General features: G+C 41.7%; 1 protein-coding gene across 1 annotated transcript in view; it reads right to left on the reverse strand.

Annotated features, from left to right (window-relative positions):
- Window positions 1-15819, reverse strand: part of SMO (smoothened, frizzled class receptor) — a 72814-nt gene that overhangs the window by 12548 nt on the left and 44447 nt on the right. The window contains exons 9-10 of the mRNA XM_069229353.1: window positions 12933-13118; window positions 6776-6924 (exon numbers count right to left, since the gene is read on the reverse strand). Coding sequence (XP_069085454.1) covers window positions 6776-6924; window positions 12933-13118 — 335 coding nt within the window. The remainder of the gene's footprint in view (window positions 1-6775; window positions 6925-12932; window positions 13119-15819) is intronic.

Genomic DNA, 15819 nt, shown 5'->3' on the forward strand with positions numbered 1-15819 from the left:
CCACCAAAACCACTTCCTACCACCACATGATTGCACTTTCATTCTGCAGGACCATAAGCAGTGTACCATCATATCCACCACATCCACAGCATTTAACTACCACTTACATGGCACACTAATAGTGACACCAGTACCACCCTTCTCCGCAGCACCCTACTATCACCTTCTATCATTGCACTACAACCCAACTAGCGAATTACCATCTCAATAACTACAGACACATTGATTTGTTGCTCTACAAATTCTGCACTACAGCTCTTGCCACATAACTACTACCCATAAGGCTGCAGTACCACATCTCTCGATCAAATTACTTTTCCTTGAGATTGGGTGCTATCCTTGGATCATCATCAGCACTAGTCCAACGCACAGTACGATACTACCAACGCCTTTACATTACCATCCTCTTGTAGTACACTCCCATCACAGTACGTCTCTGTTCTACACATCATCACACTCCCAAAACGATCAAGTACTGCCACCCTCTACGGCAACGCACTCTACGCTGGAATCAAAAAGAAACTCACCCGCAAGCCACAAAACATCCAGAACGCCGCTGCCAGACTGATCCTCGACCTACCCCGACACTGCCACATCTCGAAACACCTGCGTACACTGCACTGGCTTCCCATAGAAAAGAGAATCACCTCCAAGATCCTCACCCACGCACACAAAGCCCTCCACAACACCGGACCAGCATACCTGAACCAGAGACTCAACCTCCACATACCCACAGGGCCCTACGCTCAGTCCAGCTCTATCTCGCAGAAGTACCCAGCACCAGGAAAACCAAAACAGGAGGACGCTCCTTTTCCTAACTCGCAGCCACCCCCTAGAACACCCTTCCCCTCCACATCAGACAAACCACCTCCTCCTCAGCTTCACGAAGGAACTGAAGACATGGCTTTTCTAATAACCACCTCAGTGGTATATGCTACCCCTCACCCCCAGCGCCTTGAGACCCTAACAGGTGAGTAGTTGCGCTTTACAAGCACTGATTGATTGACCCTCCACATTATGCAGGTACTATCACCTCTGACCTATCAAACTACAACACCCCACAGTGCACTTTCTAACACCCCAGTACCATAATAACACCAACCAAGACAGTATCGTCATCCTTCAAGACAAAATTACCTCACTCAACCACAACATCTATTTCAAGACTGCAATACCATTCCAAAAAGGAATCCTTCCCAAACTGTATTATCACCCTGCACCTGCACCAGCCCAGTGCAGTCCAACTATTCCATCACAGCACTGAACTACAATTTCAGACCACACTGCTACTTGTATCACTGCTCTATGTCCCCACAAGCATTGTCACCATTATTACTCCATAGCATGACACTACTCCATAGCATGACACTACTACCCTACAGTACCGCAACACAAACCCATCACTACTACTTAATCCAGTGACTATACATAGGACCTCAATCAACAGATTGACAATTTCCTACTAAATGGCAAATATACAAATCAAGACCTTCAATGCAAAATGATGAAAGTTCTCGCAAATTATGCTGAGGGGTGCCTGAGATTAAGGTCAACCAAACTGCCCAAGTACAAGCACTGCACACTTGTTTAGGTCACTTCACAAACTTTGGAACAGGTGGGGAAGTTGAGTGGTGGGGCTCACCTGCCCAGCATTTCTTGAGCATGCCAACCCCCCGAAAAAATATAATCAGCTTAAAACAATACCGCTGCCAATTCCAACTTGGAATACTGAAAGGGTAGAGCTGGGAATAAAAGAAATCAGATTGCTCTGCCCCCCCCCCCCCACATGAACTTGGTGGCACAGCTCACCCCCCACCCACAATCTGCATATCCTACTCAATCAGCACAGATGACTTGACAAGAGAGGAGCCAATCTCTGGAATGACCTCCACCACAACAGCTAAGAGACAACCTGAACCTCTTAGGAAATAACTGAAATGTTGACTATATGCTAGAACTTTAGTTTAAATGCCCTGTCCAGTTCCTTACTTTTTATCCAGCTAAGATCCTTAAGGCTCGCACAATATACTCGTACCTTAAAAATGTCCCAAATAAATACAAAAAATGAACTAAAAATTAGAGGCCTAATATGTTTAAAAGGTTACTGCTGCACCTTCCATGAATGAATAAAACTCCCACTTGAAAAACGTGTTTATCTAATCAATAAGAGGTCGAAATTCAGTTCAGGCTCTGCTCTTGGATTTGAGAAGTATGCAGTGGTACAACACACTCACCCAAGGACACAAAGCTTTTAAGAGCTCACAGCCTTAATGCAGAATCATTATCTCGAATGTTTCGAGCTTAACAAGGCTGCTATTGGAATGCAATGCCAAAACTACACATTCCAAAAAGTAGGGACTCAAGAAACAGGCAGAATTACATTACTAACTCAAGAGTCACAATTACACATCTACCTTCTTTGACACCTTTCGGCTGGCCATCTTGTCTTGTAATATTGTGATCTTGCCCATATAAAGCGCACTATGACAGACTTTCCATGGCTCCGTCATTCGGATGATTTTGCATCTGAATACGTCCATGGGGGTCCGCAGATTTTTTTTCGGGGGGGGGGGGGATCATTTTAACATCATCTTTCCTGAGGCAGTGTAACGGTAGTGTTACGCCGCACTTGTGAGCCTGCACACCAGGCTGTACCTAAATCCAGGGGGGACAGGCACCCTCCCTTTACCCCCTGCGGCCTCCCACCAATATGTCCATATGATAGTATCTACTTTCATAGGAGAACCATATAAAGTGCTTTGCCTAGAAACACGTGGGTTGGAATGACTGCTTATTGACATTGCCATTTAACTGTTTGTTTTCAGACTGGCTCGAGAAATATTGACATACTACTTCACGGGTACACTGTACGAGTACGTCTCCTATACATATTACTTTATTCCATGTATTGTACACCCACTTTCTCACGTAGAATGTTTTTTTTTTTTTAATTTGACCTATTCTGTTTGATTTTAATTTTAATTGTAATTTTGTACTCTGGTGGACTCCTTATCCGATTGAGAATTTTTCACACATTTCATCCGGAGTGAGTTGTACAATTACGTCTCTCCAATTATCATTCATTGCTTTGTTCTTTTTATTGCCAACCCACCTTTTCATGCAAAATATTTCTTTGGAATATGTTCTATTTGGTACATATTTTACCTGTGTAACTGTGTCCCGTGCGGGACTCCTCTCCCTTTCTTCCACACCTATCCTATAGACCCCAGTATTTCTCGCCACAAAAGTCCACACAATTCAGTCTCGCCATCAAGAGAGAATCCAGAACAAGCATTTGCAATGCAACGAGTCTCGCATTTGCTCCAGGTAGAGCTATTAACATTGTAAATTCCTAACTGGACTTTTCTTGCCACATAAATTGAAAATTAAAAGTAAAACATTAGTTGACATGTGCAAGCCGATTCAAAGCGCAATGGATGCCATAAGCATGATCGCGAAGGAGACACACAAAAGGAAAAAGAAGCTCGCTCACATCAAACACATTGGCAGTCGTTCAATTATCCATATAACAGGGTCAGTCTGCAAGGCGGTAACAAAACCTCCCCAAGAAGAGACAAACGTAAAGCATTTACCAATGATAACTAAGGATTTTTGAAAGGCAAACCCAGGAAGAAGTGAAAGTGATGGGCGTGAGGTCTGCATGATTAAAAGCCCACAATACCTAAACAGGTCAAAGTGCTTGCGCCTTTGACCTAAAAAAAAAAAGAATACTTCCCACTTTCAACCAAGTCCATAATGGCTCTAAGTGAGCAGGTGACGCACAAGAACCTGGCACTTGTTTGGTCAAATGGTTCCACTGAAGAAATTCTGAAATGTCATTCTTTCTTTTTCTCCCTCCTTCTTTCAGGCTTTGGTATGTCCTTCTCTCCATTCTCTCTGTACTTTTTCTATCTATCCTTCTGCCTTTTCCCTCTGTCCTTTCTTCTCTCTATCCTTCTGTTTTCTTCCTCCTCCCATACCATTTCACCCATATTCCTTCCTTCTTGCTATTTATCCATCCATCTCCTCATTCGTCTCTCAGCATTCACCCACCCATCCTACCTTCCTCCTTCTCTTACATCACTCTTTTCTTTCCATCCATTCATCCTTCTTTCCATGCATCCGTAATTCATATTTCTCTCCATTAATCTCCTAATACTCCTCTCCAGCCACCCATATTCTTTCCATCTTTCGCAACATCCATCCTTCTCTCCATCCATGCCTCCTTCCTCCTCTATATCTACCTCCACATTCATCCATCCATCCTCTCTTCATCTTCCTCACAGCTCTACAATCTTTCCTCCCTTTTCCCACGGCAAGAGGTTGTATTTAAGAGCTCCTTGCAGACCCGAGTCTCAAAACAAAAGTCAAAGGAGCCAAAAACAAGAGCTTAAATGTTTCATACTACACAGATCTGTCAATATCACCATCCCACTCAAACGGCTAAAGTGTGGGGTTAATGACACCCCTGCTTACCATTCACCTTAAACCTGCACCACTTCAACATGGCTGCTACCACCAGGAGGAAACAATCAAACCGGCGGATGAAAGTATGGTCACTCTGGTGATGCCTTACTGACTACATAGTCCCCGCCCTGGCCCGCTAGAACATGAGACTTAGGGGGTTATTCTAACTTTGGAGGAGTGTTAATCCGTCCCAAAAGTGACGGTAAAGTGACGGATATACCACCAGCCGTATTACGAGTTCCATAGGATATAATGGACTCGTAATACGGCTGGTGGTAAATCCGTCACTTTTCCGTCACTTTTGGGACGGATTAACACCTCCTCCAAAGTTAGAATAACCCCCTTACTCTCCTGCAACACGTTCTAAGTTGACTTCACTTTCAACGCTACTCGCTAAAGATGACGTCTTCCAGTCTCCCAGGCTCCTTCCCACGGCCTTTTGCCATATATTACTGTCTAGGCTATTGCGCCAGTACAACACACACCCGCATCACAATATCTCTCATAAACAAAATGTATTCATTGTATAGTGTGTAGTGTCCCTAATTAATGTGTCTAGTAAGAAGTGTGTGTGTACACCATTTCTTTATGAACCATGCAACAGCTACTGATGATGTTATGGTAATTAACATAATGATGTATTTCATCCTTCAGAAAACCCACTGCGTAAGCAAATGAAACAAATGTGAAAATAACTCACTTCATACTAAAGAGGCGTCATGGTATGAATAAAATCAGTTTACACAGTAGCAAGAAGTTTGTACGAGTTGATTCATCGATGAAGATGATAATAAGAAAAACTCAAACTCTGATTTCATGTTCTGACACCCATATATGTGCATTTGTTTCTCAGGTATTTGGTATTATCAAATAATTAACACTCACAAGTAACCCACAACAACATTCCTTTCTCGTTTCCTTGCATATTGTGATAGTATTACAAGGTTCCTACAGTTAATCTTGCCTCCATGTCCAACAGTACTTAAAACGGTATTTGAAAACTAGGCTAAATGGCGATTTTGAACCTGGGGAAGGATAACACAAGTCGACGAATAGATTCTGTATCAAAACTCTAATATAGCTCCAAGGATCAGTTTTTGTCCTGTTAACGCAGCCCAGAAACCTCAGTGTGGTTCTGAGGTAACAAACTGGTACTTTGTCGATGATCCAACCGCAGCAGCACGTGGGCCTGATGCAACACAGTGAAATACAAGGAAACATGCTCAAAATGCAAAATCGTTTTTTTATATCATGCTTTTACATGTCTAAGAGTCCCTCTTTGTAAAGTATGCTGTGATCAAGTCTCATTCCGGCAGTATAATCAGAAGGATGATGGGTACTTCACTGCTTGGCCAATGACATGCTGTGTGAAACTCAGTCTAGGAGGAGACGAGGCAGGGGTTACTTTCACATTAACAAACGAGGTAGACTGGCTCGCTTGCCTAGGTACCATCTGAAGGGGTGGCTTTAGCGCTGGTGGTGCCCAGGGCGACATTCTTTTTTGGTGCTCCCCAATGACCTTCACCAGTCCCCTCATCTCGCCATAGCCACTCTCTCACATGCATTTTATTTGTTTTGTAGCGCTACTTATCCAAGTGTAGGGTGTCAGAGCACTTTACATCACACACATTATAAAGGCAATAAATCGTCTGGCTCCGATTGTTAGTGTGAATGATTTGAGAGTACAGTTGGGTTTGGTGTGATGGGGTGCACCTGGATGTTTTGGTGGACGTGTCAGAAGTTGGTTGAGAGCCTTTGAGAGGTGAGCCTGCTTGACAGTCATGAGTGTTTTCACCCAGCTTGCCTTGGAAGCGTCCCACCAGGGCTGGAATCGAGCCTAGCGGCAGTGAGGGTTGGACCAATCCTGAGCAACTAGAGAATGGCCCCCTACCACGCTGATAAACTGGGTATCAAGTGCTACGCAGGCTTTATGTAATGTTAATGAATACATTGTTACAATAGTCAACAATCAGAAGGAATGCATACACATTCATAACAATGGACTGCGTGCAATCTTTACTGATAAGCCCATCAGAGAAGATGGAACCACTCTGGGTTTCTCCTCTGTGCTTTTATTGTATGTTGTATGTGTTTCAGGCGGACAGCTTTGATTTTTGCATAGAGAGGGTGCGTTCGAACACATTCTGACATCAGGAAGTCCTCTAAAGTATGAATTTTCTTTCATCTACTAACTTGGAATATAAGAAAGAATGACCGGAGATATATATGTGCTCCCTGCAACACAAATTTTTGGACTGCTATGCCACGAGAAAGGTAAGAAGGGAGATGAGGCACCCCCAAAACTCACCCACAGGCCCCTCGTGAGACACAGTGTGCATGCTAAAAGACAATTCACGTTGAGGGTCCTTCAGCAGCTCTTTCCTCTTCGAGAAAGCCTTGGCGATCATCTTGCTCTTCTTAATGCGCTTGGGTTCATCGTCGCTGCGCCCAATGATCCTGAGGAGATATTACATTTTTTTTAATCCATTAATAGAGCATACACTTCCAACTTAATTTCCTGAGACAAAATTTCATCCTGGCCAACTGCTATTTATACATTAACTGTAAAAGATAAACAAACTTATAAAACTAAGGACTAAAGATAAGATCAACCAGTGTCCTTCATGCCTGCTAACTAATGAGCTCCCAGTAAAGGGTGTGTGGTGGGCTCCAATCATTTGAAGTTCACATGAGGAAATTCCCAAGACTCTACACTTTAGGGAGTGGAGATATGGTTCATTTTGTACACAGTCATGCCTGGCACATGGTTGTGCAAGAAATTAGTCATTATATGGCAAAGTAATTGCTGGGCACCTTACAGAGCTTAGGCAAAGTACCTGCAACAAGTCTTTTTCTTGCATACATCAACACCCTTCGTAAGATGCACTGAGCTCAGCTGCCACCTGTGGGTACTACAGCAAGCACTTTATATACCAGAAAAGAAACTTGTTGTTTGTGCCTTGCCTTAAAAACAAAGCATCATTTATACTTTCTCTTGTTACTTACGGAACACCTCTGATTTCTATTCAGAACGGTTCACATTTTGTAACCACAACAAAACACGACAGCCAATGTTTCTGGCCATTTGCAAAAAATCTGAGGCCGTCCAGTGAACTACTAGGTAGGTTATTAGCCAGCTTTGATCACAGTTATTTAGATGCGGGGCTTAGAAGCAGAGGTGTGGGTAGGGGCAGTAGAACATCCTGAGGGCCTTCCAAACTCATAGGTCGCTCTCATGGCTATTATGGAAATAATCTATACCGGATGTGACTTGAGTAGTGCTGGGTGTGAAGTACTTATAGTATTGGGTCTGAAGGATAAACCTAATACTGAGCAACAGCCACTGATCTCATGTACGTACAGCCTGGATAGATTTCTACTATGTAAGACCTTGATAACCATTTAGACCTATCAATGTTTAATATACTACAACATGTACCCTTTAGATTAGTCTAAAATATGCACAATGCAACACCCTTGTACATCCAAGAAAGGCCGATTATGGTCGGCATTTACCATGTCTATAATGGTGCTAGTAGACTTTAACCTCCCTGGTGATTGAAGCACAAAGGTAATGAAAGGAACACTCTACACAATTTTAAGCACTAGCACAACACTAAATCACCCACTCTGAAGGAGACACCATCAACCACATCCTGTCAGCCTCAACCTCAGTCCATGTCACCTTATTTCACACCTTGATACCCAGGGACTATGTCACCATCTTTCACACAACAACTATGCAACAAGGTCAACCATAAAGAGAAAAACACTCATCCTGTTCCTTCAAATACCTTATTGTGCATGTACTTTAAGAAGATCTCATCAGCCTATCTAACCCCTAAGAGCTCACACTAGATATCAACACTTTCCTTGACCAATACAACACAGCTGTGAAAAACATAGAACCCAATGTAATAATCCCAGCTTGATCATCTAGAACCTGAGTTCCATGGTACACCAAAACGTTTCAAGAGTTCAAGCATGCCATTCACAGAAAAGAAATGAAATCGAGATAGACCAATGTCCTTGATAATCTCTCCCTATTCAAATCACTCCACTAGAAACGCTGACACCTCATCACTGAAACGTTACCATCTTTCTAGATGACCCACCCAGGAAGCAAAAGATTGAAGTAAAGTAGTCCTCCAAGGAGACGCTGCCATAAACCTCAACTCTCAACCAAAGATCCTCATCAGATGCTCCCAAGACAAGATATGACAAGTCCTGCCCTTCTAAGGTAATCTACTGTGGACCCACACCAGCTCGCCAACTACTACTCCATCCTTTTCATCCAACTGCAGAAGCAGATCTCAATAACACCCTGCTACAGGCACTACAAAGCTTGCTCCAGACTGTGCCACAACAGACAGCTAATCTTTAATTAATTGACAATGCCCTCCTCAAACACCAAAAATGAAGCCTGACACTTGATATTGCTTGCCTTTTGTAGCTTTCAACACAATTGACCACCACGCACTGATTTACACTTTGGAATCAGGCATGTTTTTCTCTCACACAGGCCTGCAATAGTTCACACCTCTTACTTGATCCATACTCTCACCCACCATCTTCAGCTTCCAATTGGAGCCCTTTGGATGAATATCCACGGGCAACATCAAAATCCATCAATATTGCCCTACACACATCTCTACCTTGAAATCTCCCCACTCACGGAATTCAGTGGTCCAAACCGGTCTTGATTTAATCCAAAAATGGATTGCCATGTGCCTACCTAAAGCTCAACTCATGGAAGTCTTTATTCTTCCTGTTCGCCAGCAACAAGAAAAACTGATTCAACTTTGGCTATAAAAAATAACAGATGACAGACAAATAAACATCACTCATATTCATACCTAACACAGACCTCGCCCTCAAATAACACGTTTCCAGGAAAACCAAGACAGCATGGTACCAGCTTTCCCTCCTGAAAGAAAACAAATCTTTTCCTACGCGAAACAAACTTTAGAACTTGAGCAAAAACGCTGGTTTCCTCCCACCTGGATGAATCAAAGATTTGCTCAATGGTTTTCATGACACTAATTTGGCATCCTTTAAAGGCATCTCACACACTGTGGCATGACTCATCAAGGGACTGAAGTTTAATCCCATAATACCAAAAGGCCCTTGTAGGCCCACATTATCTCCAAGACATGCTTTATCACCTGGGCCAGTACTTTGTCACACTAGGGACTAAATCTCAAGAACGAAACAGTAAGGAGACAGAGACTTACTCTGTTTAAGTACTGAGGCTGTGGAGCAACGCCAGACCTGCTCTCATCTTTCTACAATTAAGAAACTGAAGATGAATCTTTTCAAAAAGGAACAACCACCCTAAATGACACAAACTTTCATGTAGCAGTCTAACTGTAAACAATTTTGAATCATACACTAGGGTCCCCAACTAATGTTCAACAACCCACTGCTATCCAGCCAGGTTTATTCTACACAAATACCATCAACTAAATACACACATGCATGTGCACACAGGTGAGGTCAACCTAATGAACACTCTGGATATTTCTTTTGTGCATACACTGTGGTACACCCTGGACATGGTTTAGCATGTGTACACAGGTTAGGTCTACACTTTGTCAATACTGAATAAGTCTTTCATGTGTACTTCCTCAATAAGTATTTTGTGCACACACCGTAGATATGTCTATACTTTAACACCCAGGATAAATCTATGGTATGTGTGCTCAAAATAGATCTAGAACAAAGGATTTCAAACCTCTTTAAATCGGGGTGAGGGGCAAGTTGCAGTGTTTTGTGAGTCAACAGATCTTGTGAGAGACAGAAAAGATTAAATACTGGGATTACATTTCAGATTGTGCATTATCAACTCCATTTGTCAGTAAGTGATGAAGAAGGTATAGGTTTTGCTTAAGGGAATTTCTGAAGGAACAATGCAGTTGAGAACAGAGGTGCAAGAAAAAGTTCTGTCATATGTCAGTATTGATGTAACAGTGGGTGCTGGAAAGGTGGAAAAAAGTTAAGGCCAACATGAGTGACCAGCTCATCCAGCTGTTGGTGTGCTGAGCAAGGCGCTGGTCAGCAGCCACTGATCCCATAAAATGCACTGAGGAGCCACACTGTTGCCAATAGGTGTATGTTGGACAAACCTGGTCATTAGTATATTCACCAGGGATATGACTATAATACACACACTCTTGGCAAGACTTTATTGATCACAGCCTGGATAGCCTTATAATATGTCCACCCTGGAAAGGTCTGTAGTAATTATAAATGATTTAAGTCAGTAGTATGTACACACTGGATAAGTATTTAGTATGCAGTACAAGGCTACAGTATATATACCCAGGACAGATCTACATTATACATAACTTGAATGGTTAAATATATAAACAGAGCCACTGGAATTGGGCGACACTGGAGGACAAAATTATGCAGCAGTGTTGACTAAATTGTGTGGTAAGAAATTGCCGGTTTTGTGACATAATGTGGCACAATTTGTGAGAACATTACTCCTTTGTTTGGTTGTTGTTTCATATGAAATACTGTCTGAACAAAAGTTTCACTTCTTTCGTGCCAGTTTAACACCCAAACAGTAATAAAAAACAGAAAGGTGACCCATCAGCCTTCACACAAAGGACTTTACTTTGTGCGACACCTCTTGCTGCATTTATGGTAACTTTTGATCTATTTGAGCTTGAAACATGTTTTTTTGTTATAATCTGCAGATCATGCAGCAGTTGATGGATTAAGTGGCAAATGCAGCAAATCCATAATTATGCAAAAAAACTGCAACTGCTGCAAAATTCTGTAATTCCAGTGGCTCTGCATATAAGTTACAGCATGGATAGTTTTATGGCATACACATGCTGAATAGACTTGAAGTATGCAGAGTGAGGCTATGTCAGGTATGTACAGCAGGGAAAGGCCTTTCCTGGCTACCCCACTGACTGGTATGAATTCCTAGACAGGTTTAGGCCATTTACAGAAACTTACTTTTCAGCGGGGAAACAGACAATAGAATCTAAACCAGTACTGCCTCCATACCTGCCAACAGAACATGACAGGAGTGGAATGCTCTGGCTTGGTGATAATCATCTTGGATTCTCACAATGTCCATGGTGGGTGTGTAAAGACTCAATCTTTTTTCCGACACATTGGTTGAAATGCCTTAAAAACAGGATGGAACCTTTCACCCACACTAGGTGCCTTGCTTTGTTATTGGGGTTTCTCCTTCTTCAGCACCTTCATGTTGCTAGAGGGGCTCACCCACAGCTCTTGGAGCCTTTTTTCCTGTTTCCTTTCTTTAAGTAAGGTGAAAGCAATGGAGGGCTTTACTGTGAACCATTGAAAAACTGCATTAGGATAGGTTTGAAAATTTATAAATAAATTAGTGTGTTATTGTAGCCCTATCTGATGCAAGAAATTAGTTAGAGAGACTGGGTAGAATTAGGATACCTTCCTCACTATCCTTTTGGGGGCCAACATGTTTCAGCTCTTCCATGGTGACAAGTGCCTCCAGGGGCTTTCGTCAGTACAACTGGATCCAACCTGTCAATTGGTCATGCAGTTATTTCACTAAGTGAAAATAAGGGGCCACAATCTTCATCTTAAATGTACTATCTGGGCTTCCTTGGCATTCCAGGGAAAATAAATAACCATGTCCCTGCAAAACAGTGTAAGCAATGAAGTAATAAAAGCACTCCCTCCCATAAGACAGTGAAAGAATCTAAGTTGACTATCACCAGGCCAGCGCTTACATTCCTTTTGTATAGTTTGAGGAATTTCCCCCTTTAGGGTCCGATTAAGAAAAGGACTTACGACTCGTAAAGTTACGAGTGCAGAATCTCCACACTTGTAGGGGAATGTCTGCACTGAGTATTACAGTGCAGAGATTCCCTCCCAAGTGGGGAGCTTCCGCCACAAGTATGGAGATTACACACTTGTAACTTTACAAGTCCCTTTGTGAATAGGGCACTTTGAGATACCAGAAGATAATGTATGATTTCTGTTGTGCGGGATAAGGGCAATTTAATCTCATAGTCAGCAGGACAAATATAGATTTCCTAGTTAGTAACTTCCTCTTCACCCGACTTTATCTGGCCTATGTGTAAGCATAGGGCTGTCTGGAAACGTACTAGACATCTAGTGAGGTTCAAGTTATATTTGAAGGTATTAAGAAGGTTATCAGAGCTTTCCTCAATGGTTGTAAAATAGGTGGTTATTACAGATAGCTAAATCGGACAGGTGTCTGGGGAGGATTTGCTTTTCTTTAGAGGTCTGGAAAGTGATCTCAAGTTTAAAGACACAGATTGGTACACTACAATTGAAGAGGGGTGGAAATCCCAGCTGGCTTATTCTACTGGATGCGCCACTCCTGCAGCATACCTGAGTTAGACGCTCCAATTAGGGATACATTTGAGGTAGAAGTGACGGGCTCGAGCTAAGGAACAGACCTGCAGGGGTGGAAGATACTAAAGGGTGCTTACCTGCACCAGGTTCGCTTCCAGATAAGAAGAGTGGCCTTTGTCCACACCCAGGTACTCATGGCAATGCCCGTGCCAAACATCGCAAAAAGGTTGATCTTTTCCACCAGCAGGCTTGGACGGTTCTTGATCTCACAGTCAGGGATTGGCTTGTTCGTCTGGACGGCAATCGTTACGTTGGCCTCACATCTGGGAAAAGAGGACACAGTTTCACATACGGGCAAGTGCCAGACATTGACAAAGTTAATGGAAGTAAAAAACACTTAAGTGTAGGAAAAGTTTCCTCTGCCATCATGCATTTTTAATGAAATAATCATCATGATCCTTTGGTGTATTCGATTAATCTCTCTTTTTTTTTTTTAACAGCAGTCAAACTAAGATTAAAAATATGTTTTGGGCTTTCTAATGAACAAACTTTAAAAAATAAAATGTAAATTTTTGACGAAATAATGTAATCATCTGGATTTGCATGGTTTGCTCAGAGAGCCTAGAGGATCCAGTTTCTTTGACAGGTTAGAAAACACAAAAACACAAGGCCATAAATGTAATACCATTTCCAAAAAACACATTGGATGTCGAAATTCACAAGTAATTTGATACTGTTTTAATGGAAATGGCATTTAGTTTAAACTAAATGAACAAAAATAGCTATGTGTGGAACTGAAAACTTCCATTGCCCACTTGTGACAGAGGACGCAATCAACGGACATGTGGTGTGAAAAATACAGAAAGCACAATTCTGTGCTAAAAAAAGGGGGTGAATCAGTTGCTTCCCCTTGAATTGATAACAGAAATTTAAACATACTAAATGTAACTTGATTAAAATTTCATTAAATCTAGAAATTGCACCCTATTATTTTTTTACTGTTTGTACTACACCAATTAAAGAGCTAGTAGGAAATGTTATGTTGATTTCATCATTTTAAAAACTCCAGTCCCCTGAGAACAGAGCTAGGGTCTTTAAGATAAAATAGTTTTGTCTCGTGATTTTCGGTAAATTCACATACGTCCTTCTCGCCCATCTCTGAAGCAAGCCATGGAAAAGATATGCTTGCCACCGGTGTAGTTTGACAACTGATACCACATTTTAGCCAACTACACCGTCAAAATCATCTGATAATCTCAGACAGCAGAGAACCAACTTTCTGATTGTTTTTCTAAAGTTAACTGTTGGATGATTTAAAACTGAGAAAAGATAAAACAGACATTCTTTGTACATTACAACCATCACTTTTATGGAAGCTAAGTTTCTGGCATTCACATCCAAGTCCAAAAGCAGTAGAGTGCCAGTGCCAGCTGTGAAAAACTTAGGAGTGAAAACAGACTCCGCTTTAACAAGATTCCCTCAAAGAAGTGCAGTTGTTAAATAATGCTTTTTCAATTTCTATTTGCTAAAATGGATTATATACTTCTTTTTTGTTTCCTCACAAGATACAAATGCTTAACGCATTTGAATCTTCCTGCATAGACTACTACACCAGTATCTACCTTGACCTCCCAGATTTTTGGGTCATACATTGCAGCTAATCCAGAATAATGTGGCCAGATTGGCTCTTGGCCCCTGTCTAAGGGACCATATTACATCAGCCTAGACATCTTTGCACGGGTTGCCTGTAAAAACATAGTCTTTTTAAGTCTAGGTGCCTAATTCAAAAGGCAGTGTTCAATTTTCCTGTCTCCTCTCAGCAAGTACTTTCAGTGGTAAGGTCTGCTAGAGAGCTCTGCTTTCAGGACAAACACATGATTCCCAAGATCTGTTCAAAGGCCATGGATGAACACGCCTTCTCATTTGCTGCGGCCACTTTCTAGAATCGGTTTCCTGCTACCTATGCAAAGAAGAAAATGTAATAAAGTTCCATCAAATGCTCAAAACGTGGCTGTTTCCCTAATATCTTATCTTGGTACACATCTTTCCTTGCAGCAGTTTTTCTTTTAGTTGGATGGTCGTTGTTTTGTGTGTTTTTAGCACCAAAATACCCACAATGGGTTAACACGTGCTGTGTAAGACCCATAACATAAAATAAAATAAATGATCCCGGTGTTCTCACAAAGCCCTTCCCTCTACAGAATGGCTGAGGAATACTGACTGCTGTGACTGAACCGAAGAAATAGTTCACCAAGCGAGGAAATGCCCGAACAAACACCAAAGAATACTGGGTCCATGGAAGTACTTGCTGTTTCGTCTGTCAAGGCTCGTATATACAGATGTATTCCCTCCCTGCATTATATGTGCATTTTATTAGCCACAAGAATTGTACCTTTATGAAGACCATATGATGTGTGTGCTTAGTTTAATGTAACACTGCACTTTATTGAATGGTATCAAAATTCTCAATAAAAACGGATCATCAAAAAAGAGTTGCTATCACAGTGTTAGGTTTACCAATGGGGCTTAGACAAAGAGGGTGTAGCGATACACGAGTTGTGTCTGTGATAAGGCTTTTCTTAACGTTTTCTAATGATGCTCCCTGGTATATGGTATCCATTGAGAAGAAAGTAAAAATGTAATATAATGATATGCATGTGTATCATCTGCCTTACCATTTGTTTCATTGCACTAAAGGAAAGTACCATGCTGGATGATATATTAGGCCAAATTCTCAATGCTATTGAGAGCGGAATTTTGATCATATCTATATACCTAGCAGCCTGGAATTACGTTTGCAAATTCATTTTTATACAGCACTATCAGAGCTCTAATCTTATTGCATATTACTATGAATTTTAAATGTACTTCAATTTTGTCATACCATGCTGTATGTGGCAGATGTTGTCTGCCTGTATGACTAAGGGTAATCACATTATGAAATTGGCTTAACCACAGAAGAACTGCAGGCTTTGTGAACTCAGCCCTTTATGTGATATCTTATCCTATCTTTGTGCAAGGGAT

The sequence above is a fragment of the Pleurodeles waltl genome, chromosome 4_1 (assembly GCF_031143425.1).
Source record: "Pleurodeles waltl isolate 20211129_DDA chromosome 4_1, aPleWal1.hap1.20221129, whole genome shotgun sequence".
Lineage (NCBI taxonomy): Eukaryota > Metazoa > Chordata > Amphibia > Caudata > Salamandridae > Pleurodeles > Pleurodeles waltl.